Genomic DNA, 25,255 nt, shown 5'->3' with positions numbered 1-25,255 from the left:
AATCGATTAAGGCTCTGATCCCGCTAACTAACTTTTACTGGAAGAGCAATCCTACTGATACAACCGAATCTGGAGGTTAACACCACATATGTCTGCGGGCATCAGGCCAGGCCATTAGACGGCACAGCCCAAGGAACCGAATCCCACCCGCAGGGAGAGGTCTTTGGCCGCCCCGACACCCGGGAGGAGATGCGTGGGTGAGGCAGCTGGCCGGTCAGAAAAGGCAAGTGTCCGTCCCCCCCCCCAGCAAGCTGCACTGCCCTCCCTACCCTCCAGCACCGTGCACTGTACCTGGCCAGGCACCCCGCAGGAGAGGGGCTTGCAGGCACCTGCACGGGCTGTAGCCTTGCGCCTCAGCAGCACCTTCCCTACGCCCAGAGCAGTCAGTGTCAGGAAGCAAGCGGAGCAGGGAGGCAGGCGGCAGGGGCTGAGGGTGGGGAGGGACAGCATGGGTCCTGATGGCGATAAACCTGTGCCGCCCTGGCACCGACGGCAACGGGAGATGGTCTGAACTGCAGTCTCCCAGGGCTTCTTTACGGCAGGGATTGTAGGATGCACACCCACACATGGTAAGGTCACAAATTTGGCCAGGCATCCCAATGCGAATGCAGCCTGCCTGCTCCCTGGGATGCTACCGGGGAGGTGCACAGTAGGAGCCAAATCCTGACCCGGCTCTGACTCTCATTAAGCACTTTAATGAATACTATACTTAAGCACATCGGTAACCCTGCTAAAGATAACAGAACGACTCACGTGCTGAGCTACGGCTCTCCACAAGTAATTCCAGGGAATCTGAGCTCCGCTCAGGGGGACCGCTCATACCAAATAAAGCCAAGCTCGGCCCTCGTCACAGGAAAAGGTTTCAATCAGAGCGTAAACATTTGTCTTACCAACACTTTGCAGGAAAACATAAAGTAGTATGCTCTAACAGTTTACAAAGCCCATGAATAACATCCATCCAAAGTAAAATGTTTCCACATTTGATGGGAAAAACAAGTTAAGCCATGAAATGAAAAAGTCATGTTGTTGTTATGTTTTTTTAAACAAGTCATGGTTGGTCATAATTGGGAGACATGCTGCCCCAAGTAACTAGGCTCTTTTGTTATGTTATGCCACTAAGAAACAGTACGTAATGTTATTTAGATATGTCTCTGTTGTTTTATGAATTTAGAAAAGCAAGCATCGGGTCAACATAGATTCTTCATGACTGATAATAAAAAAAATCACTGAATTTCTTTAAAGTAGTAAAGTAGGGATTTTGCAGCCACAGTTATCTATATTAAAGTGAGCTTTATAGTACTTTTAACTCTCGTGTCAAATAGTTAAAAATCGTAACATCTTGAACTGCATTAAGATAACCATGGGGAAAGATATTATCTTCTAAAGTGGGAAACAAACCACTAGATTATCTGGAAAAAGATGCTGCATGTCAGCACCCGCAAGTACTTTTTTTTCTTTGTCCTAGCATACACACGAGAGGCTAAAATGTTAATCTGATGGCATGGACAAATCCCCACAATTTATAATGTCAACTTTTATCCAAAGGTACTAAAAATCAAAGTAATCTGTGTTTGATACCATATATTTACACGACTAACATTTTACCTGCAATCTTACACTAGAGTTTAAGCAGCTGAGTCTACAGTAGAAGTACAGATGACGATGAGGGCTATGCTTAGTTGATTTCAGAATTTGATATAATTTGTGTTTCATATCATTTTGTCAACGTTCTTATAGATTTTGTAGTATGAATAACTAAACATTAAAATGTAATTATGTGGAAAATAAAGGATTAAAAACTTACAAATGTCATTATAACGAATTTATAGCTAAAGTGCTGGTCCAGAAATACATTTCCAATATCAATTATAATAAAAATAGGCACTTCAAATTTAAAATTAAGAAACTAGACAGGCTCATTTTTCCAGGATTAATTTAATACAGTTGCTATTATATCTCTTAATTTCAGAGCTACAGCCACTGTGAACTATTAAACAAGTTTGTATAGATGTGATTTAATGCCATGATTAGGGATAAAATAAATTAGACAAAAAGCCCTCAACATAGTACTATCTGAAATTTGTTCAATTATCCTCTCCATTGCAAGTTGGGTATACAACCGTTCAAAAATGTTACATGAAATTAAACAAAATCAAGCTGCTTTCTCTGAGCAAACAAAATGCTAGGGGGAAAAAAAATGTTTAGGCCTTTTGGCCTTCCATTGGGAGTTAGTAAGAGGGACAGAAACACACACGCAGAAGCAAATGTGGAAACTATATAGAAAAATTGCCATTGAAAAGATTAGTCTGTGGCAGCCAGCCAAAGAGCCACTCGACAGTTCACGTGCACAGGATGTGAACATGGAACAAGTCGTCACATTCTTAGTTGATGACCATTATCATGCAACTGGAATTGCCTCCCACCTTACAACCATCACACCATTCCTTTATCAGTGCAGCTTCGAAACCCAACACTGCAAATGTGGCCTCAATTAGGTGGTTGGCTTGATTTTTACAGCTCCTTCCACCACACCAAGAAGAGCACAGAGCTCTTCCCAGGAACAGACTGACAGCAATATGCAAACTCCAGAGACACCACTTTGCATACAAAGTGAGGCTGGAAGTTTCTTAAGAGACAGAATTTTTGCAAAACAACTTGCTCACCTTACAAGCAATGAAGGCCAAGGGAGGACGGGATTGGTGACTAATACAGTGAACCACCTACCAACCCCACCTTCGGAGACGCAACAAAAACAGCTGAATTAGCATGTCTGCCCCTACAGCTTACACCAGGCAATACCCAGCTAACTTCTGCCATCCCCAATGTGTACCTCTACATCCCTGACCTACTCGCCCAAGGAGGAGCTAGTCATTCTAGCTCCTTATAGTCAAGGAGAAGAAACAGGCACTTCTAAGCAACAATTCTCTGCCCTATTTCGTTAGGCTCAGATGAATAAGAGTTATGAAAGATCTCCAAGGCTGTGAGGTGTATGACTTGGTATTCATTTTAGGAGCAGAGACCATATCCTTTTACACACCTTTACGATTGCTGGGAAGTTTGCTCAGCTGGGATGTCAAAGGCATATTCATCCCTCTTCTAGTACGTATCAGTAGTCATTAACAGGGGCAACAAGGTCTGACAAGAAAGAAGAGTTCTTTTAAGTGGAGCTTGATATTCTCACACAACTGCCGACTGAAATTTCATTAGTGTTGGCGGACCTATTTCAGGCAGGTAATGGGGGGGATGGACGGACACAGTATAATCAGACTTCTGGTTAGATTGTAGAAGTGAGAACCTGACTCCCATTCTAGATATCAATGGCCAATACCAAAGTCCAATCACTTCTGAGCCACTAGGTTACCTCCATCCACATGCCTGAACACACAATGTTAGAGTGCTCTCAAAGACCTTAAAAGCATGTTTTTTCTCTCTCTCTTTCTTGGGAGAAAAAGCAATCTTTTCCAGTGATTACATTGAAGAGTTATTAATATTAAAAATTTAAATATTCATGGAAACAGGGATAAGGACTCATGTAAGTTGTGGGAAGTCATGTTCACTCTCCCCTTTCCATTACAGTGGATATCTAATCATTCCATGAAAACAGCTTCAATAAGAAACGACAGCACTCTACCAAAGAATATATGGCTAAGATGCGCTAGGGATGGGGAGGGGGGAAAGAGGATTCAGATTTTTTTTTTCAGCAAGAAAGGTATTGGATGCTGGTCAGTCCTGAGTGAGCGCTCTAGCCATGGAAATATTGTGGGCAGGTAAACAGAAACACTTCATCCAGGCACTCTTTTTGAAAGACTGATCCCTGCCTTCATCATTGCCAAAAGGGCTTAGGCACCTAATATCAAAAGAGGTTTCAGATTTACAAAGTCTTTATGGAGACTGGAGCATTCCTCCATCCCAGAGGAAGACATTTATCTTCCAGAGAGCAGCATGTTTTAAAACAGAAGGCTCTCCTCAACTTTCACGGTCAACTACCTGCCTGTTTTGCAAACTGACTTTCAGACTGCTTTACCAAGGAGACTGAAACACACGTGGCATTACATACATTCATTTATGCATCTAACCTGGCATCTAAATGCACTGGATGGTCACACACTAAACGTTAGGTTGGCTGCTGTAGCTTCTGGACTTTCAAGTTAGGAGATATATCCAGAGAGATGCTTCCTCTCACAGAGGAGATACATGGGGAGCGAAGGGAGAAAAAAAGCAAGCAGGGAAGGACTAAGGAACAGGCCAGGAACAACCTGGCATGCACGGGAGGGCAATCTTTTCCATACTGCTTTCTCTTGTTGTCACACCCTCACTTAAAACTCTGAGCATCTGGCAGTAGGATAGAAAAAGATTTTAAAGGATGATTTTCAAATTTCAGTCAATGCTTTTCTAGAAATCTTTTGTGTTCTCACCACTGTCAATGTGAATCAGTCAGTAATAGAAGGGTGAGGGAAAGATGAAGCTAGGCAAGAAGTTGCAGACTTCATGTTCTGTGATGAAGAGACACCACCACCCCCTAACCTCCCCAAAACCATTTAGTGAAATGAGCAACGCAGCACAAAACAGCTGCGCTGAAGCAGGCTAAAGACTCCTCTAATCCAGTTTCCTCTCTCTGACAGTGGGTCAAAAGCAGCTGCTTAAGCAAGACTATGAAAACCAAGAGAAGCATACAGAGATACTTCCCCAAATTCTCATCTAGCTTCTAATGATTCACCTATCAAGGACCTCCTGCACTTTACCTCCCTTCATGGAAACCTTTAGTACCCTGTAGCCTGGAGTTTCACACCTGAACTACCGGGTGCAAGAAGAACGATTTCCTTCTGCTTGTTCTGAACCTGCCACAGGTTAGCTTAATGCCCCCAACAAAGCTGAAGTCTTACTTCCCATGTACAGTTAAGACTCACAGTCCATGTATCATCATATGTTGTCCTTCCTTTACTGTATATATTGAGACACGTAGCAACAGGAACTGCAATTCCCCCGTATGGACGTTTCCTATCTACAATCTGAGAGCACAATGGAAAGGCTCAAAAACACGGTGCCCAAGCATTTCTATACAACCCTGCAAAACTGGGATGAAAAGCCCTGTACAGCTGGCCAACACTTTCTGCACGATTCTTGGGAGAAGAAAAACTATGCTATGTTACCTGAAAAGGTTTCTAACACTTTGATGGGAAATCAGTTGCACTATGTATGTGGACTACGGTAGAAGGAGGAAAAAGAAATTCTCTGTGAAGAGAGAAAAAAGTATCCACAGATGTACAGTGTTTCTCAGAGGTCACTACTTTATTTTGGCCATTTGCTTAAAGTCTGCTCTTTAGCACAAAAAAGAAGAAAAAGAGGTATTCTCTTTTTACATAATTGCCCAATAGGTTCTCAATATTTGACACAGATAGCTCCTACAATTTATTTTGATTTTAACCAAACCTTTCTCAGTAGGTTTACACGAAGAAGATTTTTTTTTTCTCTGTTTTTTTTTTTTTTTTTTTGAGGTCTGTTCTGTCCAAGTTTAAAGAGGTTTTTTTCCATGAGACCAGGTTAGGATCCTTTTCTCACACTGAAAGAAGAATGAGCAGATGCATTTTGGGTAATATTGCTTAGAAAATGTGAGAACAATTTACTTTCTCAATTTTGTATCTTTTGAAGTATCATTACTGAGTCATTAACAGCTACATATTTCACTTCAGCTATTAATCTTGTTGCATATAATATTACCCCTGTTCTTTAAAACTATGTCTCGTAGTTCAGAGTTGTTAATACAGTAGCACAAATCAGGTTAAGCCCTTAACCTTTTTGCTTTATTAATTCCACTTAAACAATAATTCAAGCTTCTATATACAAACGTTTGGATCAAAAAAAAAAAAAAGGGTAAAATATTTCCATGAATAAAGCCAGAGTCTCCTTATTTTAAAGGCTTTTTTATTCTGTAAACTTTGGGGTTTTTATATTGCTGTTGTTAGAAACCTCTATTAATGGAGCCTATAGTTCCAGGCACTGTAAACGAACATAGGCACGATATATTTTTCTAATAACCACAGTAAATTAACTGAATAGAATCATGATTATGACTTATCAAATGTATTGCTCCTGTTAGCAATACATAAAAGAACTAAAACACACCAACACTCCAGAAAAGTCCTTGGAAACAACACTGCAAAAAATCTGGAAGACTAAATTTGTGAGAAAAAGCTATTACAACAAAACCTTGTGAAAAGGTGAACTTCTTCCGACTACCAGACCACGTACAAACCTTTCGTGATGAGGGGGAGCTAAAACCAAAGCACAGCCTTACCAGTTCATCACTGTGTTAGGGACACAGCTCCCAGCTGCCGCTCAAGCCGTAACCAGCAGGTTTTCCTCCAAGCAGAGCAAGCTATTCCTCACTGCATCATGCCTGAGCACGTTCCTTCACTTCATTTGCAACACACCTTGGTACTTACTCTGCTTGTGACACCCAGCCACCAGTGATCGCCAGGTTCAGTATGCGGTCATGGACACACTACACAACACAAAGATGAGAAACTACCTATTTTATGTGAATAATTTTTTTTTAAGCCTTAAAAATATTTCTGCAGGAACATTATTCCTGGCTGTTTGAATTACAAGTTTAGCTTATCGCTGGTCAAAAACATTTACAGATCTATTTCGGCTCATTAGAGTATTACAGTTGCTATTTTATGATCATCTATGTGTCTTGCTGTATTCAGCTATACTCCTTACCCCTGTCAACATCTGTTAAATGCAATCTATGTAACACAGAATGAAAATACACAAATTCAGTCTCAGAAATAGATTTAGGTAGAGAGAAAACAGTCACAATTTAAGATACTCAGAAATTACTATGGCTACACCTGGAACGAGGCAAGTGGGCTCGGCTGATAGCCCTGAAGTCCTGAGCTGTAAGCAAGATGATTATGGGAAGCCACCAGAGAACCCACTGCAGTGCTCAGGGACTCCCTCCCTGCCTGAGGCTGGGTTTCCCCCCTAGATGAGTATCAGGGGACAGGATGGGGGTTGGGAGGTGACGCAAACCTGGGCCTTTTTCTGTCACCTTCCGTGCAGTCAGAATGTGACTGGAGTGTCCATGCCATGAACCCAGGGCCTGGAAAACGTCCTCGTCCCACAGTTCAGACATGGGATTTGGGAGACAGATCCTGCCCAGAACCAAAAGAGTTGAGTTTAAGCAAATACTTTATAATACCTCCACAGAGAACGATCAAAACATCTTACCCTTTTCTCAGGTACACAATGATCATCTCTCCAGATAATGTTTATAAAAGTACTCCTAGCTAGCTTGTTAACGACCACGAGCCGAGCTCTCATCAACTTCCTTGGGACTGCAGTCTTGCAACCCACAGCTACGCTTGGCACAGTGGATACTGTCTGAAAGCCAGATTCACAGATTTAGCCGGGTGCCCTGTCCCTGCTGATTTCAACACCTTCGTCCGCTTGAACCTTAATACTTATCACTCTACAGCAACCCACTAAGCCTCCTTGAAAACAGCCAGTCTTTCTCTAACACAATCCCCCAGCAGACAGTTCCTACTATTCCTTCAATAGACAAACACCCTAATAATCAAAGCAAAGTGACGTCTCAAAGAACGTCATTTGCAGGTTTTGTATTTACAAACTGGATTGTATTCTCCCTTGCATCAAATGCATTTCTGAGAATGCTAGAAAAACAAAAAACATTTTTATTCTGCATTTTTAAAACAAACAGGGGTACCTGTAACTTCCTGCTCTGAATTTAATCTCGAGGTGAATTAGCATTTCCTTCTGAAGCTGATATGGGTTGTATTGCATACAGAAGCTAGTATTATGTTAAGACATGAAAGGAGAGGATGTATTTTTGTCACATGGGCATCATAAATATCATCCACATACCACTCTTGGAGGCTAACTGACACTCTGTTGGAAAGCAGAGGCAAAAAGCTTAGTAAACTGTTCAGAAAAGTAACTTTGGTGATTAAAATTTATCTTCCAAGAACACCAGTTTCAAAACTGGAAGCTGGTTATAAAATAACTTGTGATAGCAGAAAGCATATAGAGTAATTACCTCCTCTGTCTTACTCATATTTTACTTTCTTTCTCAAGCAAGAAAGACAGATTTGTACTGAATGAATGAGATTGTTCCCAGCTCTGCTGGATGCGCCTTGAATCCTCCCCATCTAATAGTTTACTGCAGAAATGAAGTGAAGCAAGCCCACATTCATTAGCTCTGCAAGACCAAACAGATGCTAAAGCTTCACTTTTAAGAAAGGCAGCTAAAGGAGGTGAATGCAAAATGCCAAGTTTTACCTACCCTAAGGAACAAGAATATCTGAGACATGCAATGAATCTCAGCTTAGAAAACAGCACTTCTCCCATTGTTTTTCAGCCATGAGACCTGCAGTACAGAATGTTACCTTCCCCAAGAAAAAAAAACTTATTTCTTAAAATATGAAAAATACTATGGTATCAGAGCAGTGTGCTTTTACAGCACTTTTCTCAAAACTTCAGAGACTTTAAAAAAAAAAAAAGACCAAAAAAATTAGCATCATTTACGTGCAATATTGCTACCTCCAGAGCAAGATGCACTTTCTTGTGTAATTATAAGAGCTCTCGGTAAACGCTTACACAAACAGAGCTGTACTGAACTGTTTCACCAGTTCTGTTTTTAGTTCCTCTCCCAAGTGCTCTCACACAGTTGTCTTTGGTTTTTTTTGTTTTATGGCTCCCCTGATTTGTTGGCAGTAAATATGTTTATAAGCAACCAATAACGCTTAATTTTTTTTAAAAAGCATCACCGGTACCTCTTAATAGCATTTTTGAAAAATACATTTTACTTATAGCAATGTATCTGACCACACGACTATGTAACTGACACTGCCATCTTTTTGAAATTGTATTATGTTGCTGGGACTGCTTCCATAAAACAGATTCAAAACCATCTTTGTCACTTAAGATGGGACACTTAAGAGTTTGGCTCTAGTCCCACGACGCTCAGCAGAGAATTCCCCTAGACTTCAGGGAGGCTTTCCAGTCCATAAAGACCTGCGTGTATTTTCTCCCATTGCCAGCATCCCAGCTCTTTAAAGCTGCTTAGGACATCTCAAATAGGTGTGATGAACACTTCAGGACGTCCCATTAAGGAACTATAACTTCCCGTAGGATACCATGCAGTAGATGAGACTTTATAAAGCTAAGATGCTGTTCTAGAAGGACACTCTGTGAAGAACGGAAAAGGAAAGACCGCAGACAACGCGCATGAAGAAATACTTTGCAAAATACCAGTATTTCCCCCAAGGCATCTGCGCCTTTAAAGTCCAAGTTTGCTTCCAAGTGCTAAGGGCCTGATACCATTGCATATTTTACATATTGTGATTGACCAGGAAATATACAGAAAAGCATTCAGCCAACAGTGCAGCGGCTGCATAGCTAGAGAAAACACAAATCCCTTTTAATTTCACATTTACTGAACAAGTACAATACATCATCAACTAACTAGAGTACAGTCCAGGTCAGGCAGGAATACTTTGCTATGCCAGCTGATCCACATATGAATATCAGTCTCATTTCAAGTCCTTCTGCTTAAAATAGACTCCACACAGCAAGTTTGATCTCACAAGCCACAGACCTCTGGAAGTCAGATGTTCTGTTTATGCCAAGCATATAGGCTCCCTCTATAGTCAGGGAAGACAGGTTTGTGCCAATCTCCAAGTCTGGCTTCGACCAACCTCTTCAACACTCAAAAGGCACCTGTATCCTTCCAGTGACTACTTATGGAAGCCAGATCCTTATTTTAAGAGGACTGTTTCAGTAGGGTCCTAATAAGGTGCAGATGAGGTGTCTACAGACTGGGACAAACCTCTCAGTTCTATGTAACGTGCAAGAACACTGGCTAGATAAAAAACCCACCATATATGTGGAAATCTAAAACAGGAACGTGGACCCTTAGGACATACTGGAGACACTTGAGCTGGAATCTGCAACACAGAAGGCATTAGCAGCTTCACTCAGAACACCTACGTTAAGGTCCCCTAAGATTTTTGAAGTCCTGAGGTCATCCTGTGGCCTCAGACGAAGATATTTCTGCCCTTTAATTATACTCTTGTGTCCATTAGACCGAAACAGGAGGCCAGCACAGCTGAATTCCACAAAACCTGTTAGGAAAACCATAGATAAAAGGCCTCCTCTGGAATATCCTCCCTCAGCTTGCAAATAATCCCATCCCCTCTGTGCTAAACAATCCTATCAAAACTTTTCTGCAGCAGTCACAAGATGCCTGTTTACAAGGAGGAAAAACCAACCAACCAACCTGAGGCACTAATGGAAGACACTGTCAAAATTGTTGTGCCTTTTACTTTCATGCCTCAACCTCTCCAACTGTCATCAAAAAAGTCTCTTAAGTTAAAAAAAAAAGCACAAAGCAGATTCAATCTACGTTTGAGACCACAGACACACTTTCCTATACAGCAGGAATAAGACTTGGGCAAAATCACTTAACCACTTCCACAAAACACATAAAATAAACCCAACATGACAGGCCGTAAATGACTGGTTTTCTCCACATCACAGCATTCCAATTACAGTCCACAGACTATTTTACACTGTATCAGTGGTCCTTATTTCCAGTAGCTATTTTTAATTAAAGTACATTGAAAAAATTAATTGAAGTAATTAATTATTACTATTCCAGAAAGATATTATGTGGTCACAAATGGCCCAAAAAGGGATCTAAGACAATCCATGAGAAAGAAGAGAAATGGTTCCAAGCCTCCCTATTAATATCTCATCGCTGCTATGAAAAATCTTGGAAACCTCTGTCAAATTAAAAGTTACCACATTACAGAAGCAGAGGAGAAGTTTGAGAAAGGTGCCACCATATATACCAAGACAAACACACATACTAGGAAAAAAACACTCCGGTAGCATCTGATCCAATGAAGAAACAGAATTTCAGACTGAAAAGACAGGTGGCAATGCTGTTTATTCCAACAGTTACAGTCGTAGCCCCACTATGCTATATCCGGTACTAATATGGGTACCACTTATTTCCAAAGTTTTTACTAAATTAAATCACAGAATTTGGACAAGAGCTTTCCTGCTCCTGGATTAACTGACAATTACCAAATATAATTCTTTTTAGCACAGTGCTTTTTTTAAACTGATGAGACAACAGGCTTTTATTAATCAAATACAAGCAAAGCAAATTCTTACCTGGAAGAAGGGAATAAAGTGTATCTGATGCAAATAACGAGTTAATATATTTTGAGACATACCAAAATGTGAAATGTTTCTTTGACTACAGAAGCAAAATGAAGATCTTACTCAGGTACACACATATGCACAAAAACGCAGCTACACTAATGAGTAAGAAAAAGCCACTTCACAGTCCAATAAAACAATGGGTTTACATGATTAAAAAACCTAAAAGATTGCAAAGAAGAAATTGAACATACAGTTTCAATAAAAGAATTTTGTCTACTGTTTTGCCATCTTCAGCAGAACTTAATAGAACTTTGCCTCCAGAGTGGAATGAAGAGTCGGCTGCTCAGGTAGCCCTTTACAAAATGTATGGGAAAATGCCTCAAGAAGACAAATGAAAAACCAGTGTCTGATAAAGGGGCTGGGATCTAAAGCAAACTAAGAGGAAATAACTAAGAACACCTTCAGAGTTAAGATACCTGACTAAGGACAAGATGTATGCACTTCATTCCGCTCGGGGTGGAGAGTCTAAAGTTGTCTCCTATGCATCAATCCTCAAAAGAGCTCACTATTTCCCAGGTACATGTTCTAAAGTCCCAGCACCTTTTTTTTTTTTTTTTTTTTAAAAAAAAAAAACACAACACACACAAACCTTCAGCATTCAACTTCTCATTTGCTTAATTAAGGAAACAGAGCAAGCTGCACTATAACGATATGGAAATTATTAGTAAAAAAATCAGTAAAATTATATTCTTCGGCAAAGTAAAAATAAGTAGAATACAAGCCTGAGTCTACATGACCAAAAATATCATGTAAATAACTCTCAATATGTTTTTTAAAATAGTATGGTTGAAATGTTATCACCCTGTAAAAGCAACAACAGCCAATCTATGAGTACAAAGAAAATGGAAAACATCTAGTGAGGAGTGAGAGGAATAGAAAATGTTGCAGTATTTTCTCTTAACGTGACAACATAGCATCCACATGGCCTGTATGGCAAGTTAAAGCTTGACATGTTCGTGACTGACAAAGCAGACTCGGGGAATAATTTCAGACTCGCAGGAGACTCTGAATGACCTCTCGCAACACCACCACCAAACAGCAGCATGGTATCTAAATGTCCTACGTAGCTCATTCACAGCACAGACCAGCTCCCTCTGCATTCAGGCACACCAGTTTGACCATGCTCACTCAAACTGCAAGATCCAAGTCTATTGTTTCCACTTCCTAGCATAGTCAAGTATACATTTATTAAAATAAAAGTTCATCAATTTATTTCCTGAGGGCTGAATTATAGTTCTACTAAAAATCAGTAACAAAAAAGTCCAGCTATTTCACTACTATCAAGTTCTGACTTTTTTTTTTTTTTTAAATAACAGATGGACTATCTCATGTTACCGTACCTTACAAAGCTTTTAGTTTACTGTCACTTGAACATTCATGCTAACAGAAAAAAAATTAAGGGAGGACCTGGACTAGAAATCATTTACAGTGCTGAAATACATTGGTGCATTTCTATCTGGAAATCATCCTACTGGCTAACGTTCAACAACTGAGTACTACCAATTTATTTATTTAGAACCCACACAATCTACTATTTATTTAAAAATATACCAGTTACGGTTGAAGTTAAAAGCTTATCTTGACAGGGTTTTCATTTGACATTTAAAGATTAAAACAGAACAGTGTAACAAGTTACCTTTCTGTAGATATCCAAAAGAAAGCAATATCCTAGCACTCATTGGTGCATGTTAGAATCTCTCACCGGTATTTCTGAGAGTAACTGCTAGACTATTGGGATTATAAAGTCCTAAGTACTAACCATTTTAAGTTTATGGCAAATTCTCTCAAGTATTCTGTGCCTCAGGATCATAGATATATGTTTATTCCTAATGCTCCTCCACATAGTAATTTCTCTGTAACTATTGTTAAAGTCATGAGCACTAATCCTGTAACTTCATCACTGAGGGAATTATGCACCCTTGCATTAAGTTATACCAGTTTGATTCCAAATCCAAACATAAATGTTCAAAGCTTTATGCTAGATCAAAACTAATTAGTTGTAAATAATTTTATAATAAAGTGACCTTTCATAGTTCACAAACAACTTATTAATATTAATCACCATCACAAATCTTTATCAATAGTTTCTGTACAAGATTGTTACAACAAAAGCATAACTTTTCTTTTTGTTATGTTAAAGAGAGTATTATTGTAGTTGTATTTAATTTTGGCAGAAATAATTGCTCAGGACTGAAACCTGTTGTAAAAGATGCAAGTCCACCCTCCTATAAACTTTTCCAAATGTTTACATTGTAAAAAATGAATGATGTTACAACACAACCGAGTGCAACTGCCTTACAGAAGAATTTTACCTCCACCTTCCAGATCCAAATCTCGTAATTCCCTTGCAAGAAGTCTTTTTTGGGTTTCAGTGAAAATTTTGGTTAGACATGTCACCTGACATTTGGTCTGCCTTTTAAAGTAAAACCACTTACTGGAGTTTTTGAAAAAAAAATCAGTATCAGAGAAACTGGTAAAAAGACTACAGAAGAAATTCACACCATAACTTCTCAATAATTCAAGCACTGGAGAGACCACAGTAGTTGAAGCAGTCAACTCGGTGATGTAAAAGGGTTTTGCATTAACTAGAAAACTGATGGGGTTTGCATCCATTTGTCAATTCTATTCTTATTTCTTTTAAATAATGCTAAAATGTAGCATTACCAGTTATTGCCAATAACTTTCTACAGCCTCAGTTATCCCCATCAGTGAAGGCAGACTAAGCCAGCATCATTATTGTTTTCTTATTCTCGAGCAACTGTTCAACACTACCGTCTCCTACGTAAGGGTTAAGCCTAACTCTCCCCCAAAAGACTGTCACACGTCTTGCTCAATATTGTGAATTCTGGTGAGCAAAAGCCTAGATCCAAAGGAGAGAAAAAAAAAATCTTCCGATTCTCATTCCATACATTATTTTGACAATGCTACCCAATTTAATGAGGGGTTAAACTGGACATTAGGACTGTCTTAAATACTGTTTTTAAATAATAGACTGCCTGGGAGGACACAATGCAAGAGCCAAATCTAAAACTGCTTAGATCTTATCTCATTGACATGATTTTCCCCACTGTTACTGGAATGATTTACTGATTTGTCATTGGCTGAAGAAAAGCAAAGTCCTCTGCCTCAAGTTGCACTTACAGTGTTGTTCTTAGTCTACTTTAAAGTACCTCTGAAACAAATTTGGAAATTGAGACCCAACAGAACAGTGAGTTTCATACCTTACACTCACCATCATGGCACATATCAAACAAATTTTACTAAAGCATCACTTGGAAAAGCTTGGAAAATTCTCCGCTGCGCTCCACTGTTTCTAAGAGACTTCTGCTGTTTCTGGGATCAGCAAGTTTGCTATCTTGGCATCACGCTAAAGCCCCAGTGCCTCCATTTCTGACCCCTTCAAACAAAAACAAGCTGTTCAACAATGTCTAATCCGTGCGTCATGTAATCCTGCTTAATACTCTACAAACTCTGGGTAATATTTGGGTAGTTTTTAAATTTAGCAAAGAACATCCTGGCCTACTTCAAAGATACCCTTGCCTTGGGTAGCGTCCCCTAGAAACATCGCCCACACTCATTTCAAAGAAGAAAAGCCAACACACATAAACGCATAAGAGAAATAAACAAAAGGTAAAATAAGAGATCCTGGTCTAATGACATAATAAAAACATATAATATCACAAATCAAATGATTGAAACAGGAATGCATTATGCAAGCACCAAACACAGCACTCACAAACAATTAAAGAGACATTCTGACTTTCTAACACCGCTTTGGCCCCATGTACAAGCACAAACAGAGACCTGCACAAGTACGTCCAACCCCCTGCTTCCAGCGAGGGCAGACTCCGCTGCAGAGGACTGTGGCACGGCCAGCTAAATCACGCAAGCTTTCCTCCCATCGACACAGAGCTATCAATATTAAGTCAGCTATCGCTCCACCGGAGAAACAGAAAATCCCTTCTTTGAGACATCATTCACTTTCTGCAGCATCATTATCTTAAAAGTGGCCTAAAAGAGGTCTAAATTAAATTCCATTATAATTCTTCAGTATACCATCCTGACTGTCCTTCCGAAGATCTCTCAGACCCTCGCTGAAGGACAAATACGTTCCTATTTTGTTTAGGCTGTCAGGCAGACAGTCTCCAATCATTAGCCTCTTGTCAACAGCGATGCTGGGATAGATTACTAGTGCGTAGTGCTTGTAATGGCAGGTGCATGGCCCTGGGGCTGCCATCTGCCAGGAAGGAAGAGTTCTCCTCTAGGATGCTGAAGAGATTGACAAATAATATAAACAAAACACTGAATCATTCCTAATCTATGGAATCAAGCTATTGCATTACTCTTCTGCAGTGTAGATGCTACCATCAGAGGTGGGGGGCTTAGCTCTGGGGCTTAGGTTCTTTTGTTTTGGGTTGTTTTTTTTTTTTCCTCTCAACTGTTTTTGCGATTGGTTTACTGAGATAAAAAACACACTCTAAAATAACTTTTATTTAACCGAGACAGGCAAATCTGGATTTGAAAACAAACAAAAAAACACCCTAGTATCAAAGATGTTTATTTTGGAAAGTATTTCCCCACTGTTAACTTGTAACATGCCTCTTTACAAAGTGTACTGCCCTTCACTGTGTGCAAGAACTGGATTTTTTTTTAATTACTATTTTTGATACACCTATACACAATTTTGGGCCATCATCACTGATAAAAAAATTGGAAACAACTGTTTTGAAAAAAATTTTTGGAAGTAAAAAAAACCTGGATAGTAACAGAACTCCAAGTATTGTCTTTGGTCTTTTATATCGATTTCTGAAGGGATTTCTCATCATCAGATTGAACATCTTTTCGAAACAGTGCTAGTTTAGTGGTCCATTTTTCACCTCAGCTACCAAGCAATAGCACAACTCCATGCAAATGTGCACGCACTTACCAGACCAGTCGCTGTGATCGTACCTATTCTTCAAGGAAGTTATTCATTACTGTCTAACTGGCAACACAGAGGAGATTACACACTGCTGCTGTCTTTGAGCGAGCCTCAAATGTTACCGTAGGTATTAGCACTTTTAACACTCCATTAATTGTATTTTTTAGGTGAGCCCCTGTAAAGATGTAACCAAACTTCACATTGATTTCTCTGCGTTTTGGATCAGGCTTACACTACCTAAGCCTTAAAAGCTTGCTTTAAATACAAACACAACCCTACAACTAAGGGATTCACCCTACCTAAATTAGTGTGGAAACTGCAAATACAACCTAAACCAGTAATCCCGGTTTCCTCTATAGCTGACAGAGGCGCAGGGGAAAATTTGCGCTACTTCGTAACTTGCATTTAAAAGACATGGGAGCAGTCACCCTTGCTGGCTCTGTTTACTGCTGTTGGTTCTAGAGAGCACCTGGCGGACTGACTAACCCAAGATGCCCACATGCTGGATAGCTAAAGGCAGTTGAGACAAACACGAGTGTAAAAAAAAACAAGCAAAGTTTTCCTTTGGAAAGGCTGCAGGAGGAAAACCAGCCTTTTCAACAACCGGCAGCAAGGGGACTGCTCAGCCGAACTTGGCTTTTCAAGGCTGCCACTCTTGACCCCCTACATACAGATGCACAAAAACTTTAAAAAAAACTACATGCCAGACAACTGACACACAAACAAAACATATCTGAACTTTGGGGTCACTACACCGTCTTCTAAAAACTCAAGGGATGCTACTGATTTCCATGTACACACAGATTGCTTCTAAGCAAACATTGTTAAGAAACTACAACAAAAAACCAAGGAGTTGTGACACCCTCATAATTACATGCCTTAATTTATCAAATCAGTCGCTACACTCACTTTAAATTGCTGTTACACACACTGCGCCAACATAATGTTAAAACTTCCACAAACTGCTGAAGTATATCATGACTAATACACAACACACCTAGACACAGAGAGAAAACATATGGACGACCAGTACAAAAGCATACTATACCTCCAGAAATTGGGAAAAAAAAAAAAGACCCCAGATACAGTCATTTCTTTATGTGTTTATTACTTTAAAAGGAAACATATTAACGGTGCTTTAGGGAAAATCTGATACAAACAGAAAATACCTGGACATACCTATGTTGCCATTTAACTGCTGAATAGGGAGGAAAGTTAGATTACATACACTAACTCTAGCTTAATTTTTCTGTGGATGCTTGCTGTGTTTCAACTTTTAAACCACTTCAGCATTCCAGTGTAATTAATGCTATTTAAAAATAATAGCAAATCAAGTGTAAAGAAACCCATGGTATTCTCTCCTTATTAAAAAAAAAAAACACCACCATATAAAACATGTCCTAATACTCTTTCTGTTCAAACATTCCTTTATCCATTTTACTTACAAGTGAACGTTAGTCTCTGTAGCTATCTTGAAAGAAATCAAGTAATCAGAAGCAATCATCAACCTAAGCATTTCCTCTGCCTTGAGCAATGACTGTACTGGTTCATTTTAGAACAAACCCACCATTCAACTTGGTCTATAACAATTTATCTTAAATGACTCAAAGTAACCATGACATTCTTTCTATGAGCAGTATAGCTGAACATAATTTAAAGTATAAAGCAAAATAAAAGCCTAATAGAAGTTACATGTTTTAATATTCTATCTGCTTGTAAAAAGCTGACATCCGTATAATCAACATAACTTAAAATATCAAAGGCTTCATTTAATCTTAGATAACTTCAGTTTACATTTCGTGTTTCACCAGTGGCACTGCTAGGTTCAGACCTAAACGTTTTGGTTTGGTCAGTTGTAAAATGCAATCTGAGAGACAAGAAGTGAATTTTTAGAGGTTGTAAAAGAAAACCTCAAATTTTCAATTCTAAGCGTAAGAGGTTTAAAAAAAAAAAAATCAAACTATGTAAGGTATTAAAGGTAGTTCAGTTCTTTGTGCTGTTAATTTTGATGTTCCCACAGAACTTATCAAGAAGAGAAACTACAATCGATTTATTCAGAAAAAGACTTTAAAAGATGTATAGATTTCTAACACGGCATATAGTTCTTTTAATACTTTTCAGAAGTCATTTTAAAATGAATACAAGTTTTGTTAAAGAGACCATTAACATTCTCATGCTGCTCTGTGAACCAAAACTTGATGGCAGTTGGCATATTGGGGGGGGGGGGGGGAACCACCTTAATAATATAATTCATCATGCAAAGTAATTCCGAAGAAAAAGGAAACAAGGGTTATGTCTTCAATAATCTAAAATGCCATTAGAAAGACACAGGAAGAGATTTCTTAAGATAGGCTTTTTATTGTTTAGGTGCAATCATAAAACCCTCACAAAAGTAAGAGCTAATTGACAAGGTGGGGGGGTCATTATTATCAAAAATCACCTTATTACGATCTTAAGTAGATGCATTACAGATGATGACTTCTTTAAATAAATCAAGACAAAAGAAAATAACACAGGAGGAAAACAACCTTCAGGGTTTTTTTGCACCATTACACATAGTATCTGTTCAATTTTAGAAAGCTAGACCAACTAATAGAAACATTTACAAGTTACAGAGCATTTTGTTAACAGAAAAAGAAAACAAAATTAAAGATAACTCACTCAAGTCTGGTGTTTTCAATTAAGCAAAATTCCCCTATTACACACCCACTAAACTGAATGGGAATTTTACTTAAGAATTTCAGGATTACACACAAAGGGTAACATCTTAACCCCACCGAAATAGAGGCAAAACTCCCATTTGACTTCAACAGAACTAAGATCCACCATAAAAAGTCACATCATTATTGGATATAATCTGTCATAAATATACTGGAATAAATAATTTACACTATATGAGAAAAATGAGTGCAAATGTCTCCATAAATAATGAAAATCATACACAGTTCATACTTTTTAAGCAAAAAAGCAGTCATAATTTAAGAACAAAGGCTAATTATCAGCAAGTAACAAGTTTTAACCAACCAGTAACAGTATTATTTTATTGACACATCAGATGAAGGCAAGTTTTTCTCCAATTCTTAAATATTTGCACACTTTCAGAACACAGTAAAACTAAATGAACCGATAATTTCGAGCAACCTTTTAGTTTTTCTGCTTTGACAGCAGTTGTGGATGCACTCGCTTGCTCTTGCCACGACAGGATAGTATGGACAGAGATTTCCAAAAGCACAGCACTCCCTACAGCAGAGGCAAGTTACTGATAGCGGAGAGACAAGCTACACGTGAAAACCAGCCACCTTTAAATGATACAAATAATTTCCCTTAAAACACTTACCCACACAAAAACACATCTACTGCTACAGACCTTCAGGAAGAATTCAAATTTTTTACATGTATTTTACACAAATCAAAATATTAATTTACTGAGAAGGTAATTACAAGAAGCTTGTTTGTATACCCTGTATCTCTGAGATTCTCCTGTTCTAAATATTAAATATATGTGGATTCTCCACTGTTTTAAAATTGCTAGAAACCTCTCTCGGTTTTTGAAGAAGTAAAGCTTCTCACTTCGCTAATACAGTTAAAAACAAAATTTGAAAACAGTGCAAGCAACTAAGTAAACAATGTTGATATATATAAGCTATCTCTTGCGCAAACTATTATTTTTTACAAAATTAGATTCTCTCAAATCTACCTGAATTTCTACCGTGTTAAAATAATCCCGCTTATGCTCAAAATACAGTTTTCTTTAAACTGCGTATGTATTTCTCTGTAAAACATGAATTTCTTAGTAGTCTCCCCAGTCACAACGTTTGAAATTCAAATACACTGGCACAATACTCAGTGATCTTCTCGGACGGTGGCAGAAGTCCTTCCGTAAACAAACTTCGGTGTGAAATCCCAGTGAAAACCAAAAGAGAAACTAGGAAGTCTGCGAAAGTTAATGACTTGATTCGACTTACACCGATAAAGTCCTTCGTGCCATACGTCTCCTTCCCCCATGCCATGACTCTTCCAGTTTGCCCGCCACAAGCCCAATTAACCTGAAACCCTGTTTTTGGTACCCAACCCCGCACACCGCTGACCGACGATGCTTGCCCGAGCTTCCTCCTTACCACCGTGGCCCGACATTGGCCACGGTCACCCCCGAGCCCCCCAACCCTGAGCGCAGGCCCGCACGCTTCTCGGGGAAGCAGGGTGGTGGAGAAGACAGCCTGGCCTCCTACAGGGAGATCCAATCTCAGCGAGCTTCCCCAGGACGCTTCTCCACGGGCTCTGCGTTTAAAAGCTTACGGGAAAGAGGAAAAGTAAGCACGCGTGCGAATCAAGTATTAAAATAAGGCAAGCCTACAACCGCCCCTCGACAAATACGTAGCAGAACTGAACCCTCTCCTCCGTACGCCGCGTGCCAAATTAACACGGCTGTTATGCCGTGTATGTTATGTATGTTAATGTTTACTGCATTATCCTTCTGTTTACCGGGTGGGAAGGTCAGCACTCGGTTCCCCCTGCTCATCTGCTCCTTCATTCCGGCTCTTCTCCCGGGCGGTGACCGTGCTCCCATCCACTCCAGGTTTTCTCGGTAACTGGTGCCCGCTCCCCTCCCCCTGCCCCCCCTCCCACCCCCCAACCCCCCCCACCCCCCCCTCCGCCTTAGGGTCAGCAGTTTGGGGAATGTTGTGGAAATAGCTCTTTCCCAACACGGGGCTCGGTTTGCAGTTGGGGCTGTAGGTGGCTCAAGAGAGACTCCTCGGTTTTGGGGGGGGGGGGGGGGGGAAGGGGGGGAGAAAAGGAAAAAAACCAGTTTGCAAAGCACGGGGCGCGGCAGTTTGTTGGTGCCCGGGACCGCAGTCCCGCGGCTGGGCACGGAGAGCGGGACCTGCAGCATCCGCACGGGACTAGGTCAAGCCACGGGGACCCCGAAAACCACCCCAGCAAAAACAAAAGCGACAGACAAATAACGCTCTGCCCTCAACCCTTCCAGTCATTCAGAATAAGCGTTCACCCTTTCAAACTGACATTTCATTCAACAATCCTCTCGTCTTAATTAGGTGCAAAGCTTGCTCTGCAAACGGTGGATCTCCCATCTTTTCCATCTTCCTGTACTTCCTATCAAAAGAGAAAATATTTCCTTCTTCAAAATCAACTAGCTACTAAGAAAACAAGAAAAAAAAACCCTGCAAGTGGCTCTTACAAACTGTCGCTGTTTGCTTATCGTTGATGACCTCTGTCAGCCCTGTGAATGCAGAAGCAATACCTGTTCACCTCCAAGCAACTACTTTTACGTGGTACGTCATTTCACCTAGCTAGACCCACAAACGTGTATTACAGCTATATATGCATACGGGTTTAAAGTACCACGTCTTGCATAAATTCAAGAGCGAAGAGAATCCCTACGGTGCCTCATCATTTAACTTTTAATCCCTGACAGACTGGCTGTTCTCTGCCCTCCTCAACCAGCCCCCAGTTGCGTAGAAATTTTCACTCCTTAAGAGGAGGCGGGTTGCTATTTTTTTTTTGGGGGGGGGGAAGGGGGGGGAGCAGTGATGGTGGTGTATTTCTTTTTTTTTTTTTTTTTTAAACAGCATAACTAGCACCTCAACAAAGGAACAGCTACATAATTAAAACCTAAATTCTCTCTCACCCTAAGTTTCAGATTTCTTCGGTTTGCTTTTGTCTTTGAACACCCAGCATTTGGAATCCATATAAAAGCAAGCCAACAAACTGGTCATTCACGCTGGGACTGAGCTGCCAGCTGGAACATAGTTACACACTACCATAGGGTGGGCCTTTACGTGAAATGTGCGATACAACATGCAACAGCTCATGCATATAGTGACTTCTGGAAAGAATTTTCTTTTTTTTTTTTTTTTTTTTTTTTTTTAAATTCACATTCCATGCTCACCATGATTTATTGTTAAACTTTTGCAAGAGATAAGGTATTTCAAAACCAAGATATTAAATTTATCCTTCTCATTTCGGTATGATTGACCTTCCCAGCTAGACAGCCAAGGATTTTTTTGTAATCTGATGTCCTCAGTCCAACAATCCTGTTTTTCAACTCAATCATTTTACATTTTTAAATAGTATTTAGAAGCTGCATTAACATAAACTATTTTGGTCACATTTTCCAAGCACTTTCCAAAATCTTACATAAGAAAACTCTGAAGTACAGCCCAAACATAGTAACTGTGTAAACATTAGCTTCTATTGGGGTACCCAGAAGTATACACTCATAATAATAGCACAGTAGAATTCAAACGTGAAGAAATATCCCCAAATTAAACTTTTTCTCATACAAAGAGCCAGCGAGTTCCTCCGAGACTGTTTATTACAGGACGTTTTGGGGAAAAAGAGATTTTTCAGAAAGCAAGGAGGGATAGTGCTCTACCCGACAAAACACAACCCCACGGTGAGAAACGAACACTAAGCACAGACACGCGTGGCAGGCACTGTCAGACGTAGCTACTCACCTTTCACAGCACTCGCTTCTTTCAGGTTGTGAGACAGAAAGTCTATGCTGGCATAGGCGCTCATCTCCACTCCGTTGATGCCCCCGTTCAGGACGTGCCTGGCTTTCGACCTGGCTTTGTCACAGTTTGCCAGGGTCCCGTCCACCACGTCGATGGCGATGTAGTTGAGGCCGTTCTGGAAGCCAGCCGAGGTCTCCCGGCACATGGGGCTGCTACCCTGCTCCTCCTCCAGCCTTCGCTTTTCCTGAGGGACACGTTCTCCACCGAGGCCGAGTTGTGCCGTTTGGGGTTGTGTGCGAAGGAGGGGGACACGGGGGTCACAGTGGTGGTGGAGGAGAAAGTTTCTGAGCTGTGCCTCCTGCGCCCCTGGGGATCGGCCCGGATGACCTTGGCCCCCCGGTTCGGGTCGGGGGGAGGGCTGGAAAGAATGAAAGCCTCCACCCCAGAGAGGGTGAGCCTCTTCACCCCAGCCGTGGGGCTGGTGACCCGGGCACTTTCTGGCTTCTGAACAATGGGTTGGGGTGGGGTGGTGGCCATGCCAAAGGTCATCTCGGTGTAATCCCCACCGTCGGACGGGCTGGACGAACAAGCCACCCCACAGCCGCCTTCAGGTAGCGCCCATCAGGCTGGCTAATGCTGGAGGAAGAGCCTGGCGAGAGTGCTTCCAGGGAGCCCACCGAGACCGTGCCCGACTGGGAGGGCGACTGGGACCCAAAGTCAATGTTCATGTAGTCAGAGAGAGGGGAGCGCCTCTGCCCCGTGCCTGAGCCCAGGGAGGAGGCCGGGCTGTCGGCGGGCAGCGAGGGGGGAGAATAGACGGTAGTATCCCCGAAGTCGATGTTGATGTATTCGCCGGGGCTCTTGGGCTCAGGCGGCAGAGGGTGCTCATTCATGCTGGGCAGCATCGTCCGCAAGGTCTCCAAAGAGAGGCGGCTGGGCCGGGCCGCCCGCTGGCACCTCTGGCTCAGGAAGCTCTCGGTCCGGCTGTGCCGCAGGGGCGAAGGCACCGTGTGGCTGGAAGGGGCGAAGGTGCTGGCGGGGGACTGACCCGCTCCGCACACCGCCTCCTCCGGGATCATCCTCCCTGGGGAGTTCATGAAGACGTACTGGTCGCTGTCCTTCACCAGGCCCTGGCTCTTGTAGGAGCGGGGTAAGGAGCTGTACGAATAGCAGCCAGGCTTAGGGGGCTCGCTGGACCCATGCCCCGAAGGGGTGAAAAAGAAGTCAGGGGGGGTGAGGGAGGGAGCCTGGGGCCCATGCTGGGGGTCCCGAGGGGACATATTGATATAGTCGCCATTACTCAGCCTCCCATCCGAGCTCTCCACAGACAGCTTGGAGCCGCACCACATCCGCATGTACCCACTATCGTCAGGGGAGCTCTCCCCGGGTGAGCTGGTCTTGTAGCTGCTCCCGTTCCCGGGGGACCCGCCACCCACCCCCGCCCGGGGCTGCAAGATCTGCTTGGGGGCGGACACGCTGGTGGGGCTCATGGGCATGTAGTCATCGCTGCCCCGGCTTCCCTGCCCTAAGGCTGCGGCCACGCCGGGGGTCATGGGCATGTAGCCGTCATCATCTCCCCCTCCCCCTCCTCCTCCCCCCCCTGCCGGCGGCCCCAGGTTGGTGCTGCTGCTGCCGGAGCTGCGGTGGGAGCCGATCTCGATGTCCCCGTAGTCCTCGGGGTAGGGGGTGTAGGTCACTTTGGGGGAAGCCCCGGCTTGGCAGGAGGGGAAGAGGCGGCCGGCGCTGCCGGCGAAGGTGGCGCGCATCAGCGTGTACTCGTCGAGGGAAGCGGAGGAGACCTGCGGCGGGGCGGGCCGCTGCCGGCACGGTGTGGTCAGGGAGTAGGTCCGCTTCCGATGGCCCCTGTCGGCCGCGGCGTCGGGGCAGGGCCGGTAGCAGAGGCGGCCGCTCGGGGGCCGCTCCATCGCCATGTAGCCGTAGAGGTCGGTGCCGCCCCCGGGGTCCCGCACCGGGGGGGTCTCGGCCACCGACTCGGGGGTGTTGCTGCGGTTGCTGGCGGTGGAGGAGGAGGAGAAGGGCCGCAGGTCGCCGCCCGGGCTGGAGCCGTACTCGTCGAAGGACATGAAGCCGGCGTCGCTGGGGGAGCCGGAGACGGAGGCGCTGCCGCTGGACGGGCGCTGCGGGTGATGCGGGTGGGCAGGCTCGGAGCCGAGGCCGCTGCTGGAGGAGAGGCTGATGGGGCTGGTGGCGGAGGGGGGCGAGTGGGAGGCGGGCATCGACATGGAGCGGCTGCTCTGAAGGCCACCACCGCCGGCCAGCACCGGCAGCAGCTTCCCCGCCTGCCGGCCCCCGCCGCCGCTGCTAAGCGTGTGCGAGCGGCTGAGGGGGGTCCGCACGGGGCCCGGGCTCATGGGGCTGCCGGCCACCGAGCCCACCCGGCAGCCGTCGCCCTCGCTGGCCGTCCGCACCCGGCACGGCGTGCACTTGGTGCCGGCGCCGGCGGCGAGGCTGTCGGTGCGGGAGCGGCGGAGGAGGCCGGTCTGGCTGGGAGGCAGGTTGACCAGGTGGTGGTGCCGGCGGCCGGGCACGGTGATGGGGTGGGTGGCGGAGGCGCCGCCGCCGCCGGGCCCGGCGGCCCCCCCCG

The 25,255-nt window shown here is 42.8% G+C and overlaps 1 protein-coding gene across 1 annotated transcript in view; it reads right to left on the bottom strand.

Moving 5' to 3' along the window:
* Positions 1–25,255, bottom strand: part of IRS2 (insulin receptor substrate 2) — a 32,214-nt gene that overhangs the window by 5,784 nt on the left and 1,175 nt on the right. The window contains 3 exon segments of the mRNA XM_076361137.1: positions 22,651–22,881; positions 22,884–23,249; positions 23,252–25,254. Of these exon segments, the coding sequence (XP_076217252.1) occupies positions 22,651–22,881; positions 22,884–23,249; positions 23,252–25,254 (2,600 nt within the window).

This window comes from Aptenodytes patagonicus, chromosome 1 (assembly GCF_965638725.1).
Source record: "Aptenodytes patagonicus chromosome 1, bAptPat1.pri.cur, whole genome shotgun sequence".
In the NCBI taxonomy this organism is placed as follows: domain Eukaryota; kingdom Metazoa; phylum Chordata; class Aves; order Sphenisciformes; family Spheniscidae; genus Aptenodytes; species Aptenodytes patagonicus.
Note: the sequence above shows the minus strand (reverse complement) of the source record. Positions and strands in the feature narration are given on the sequence as shown.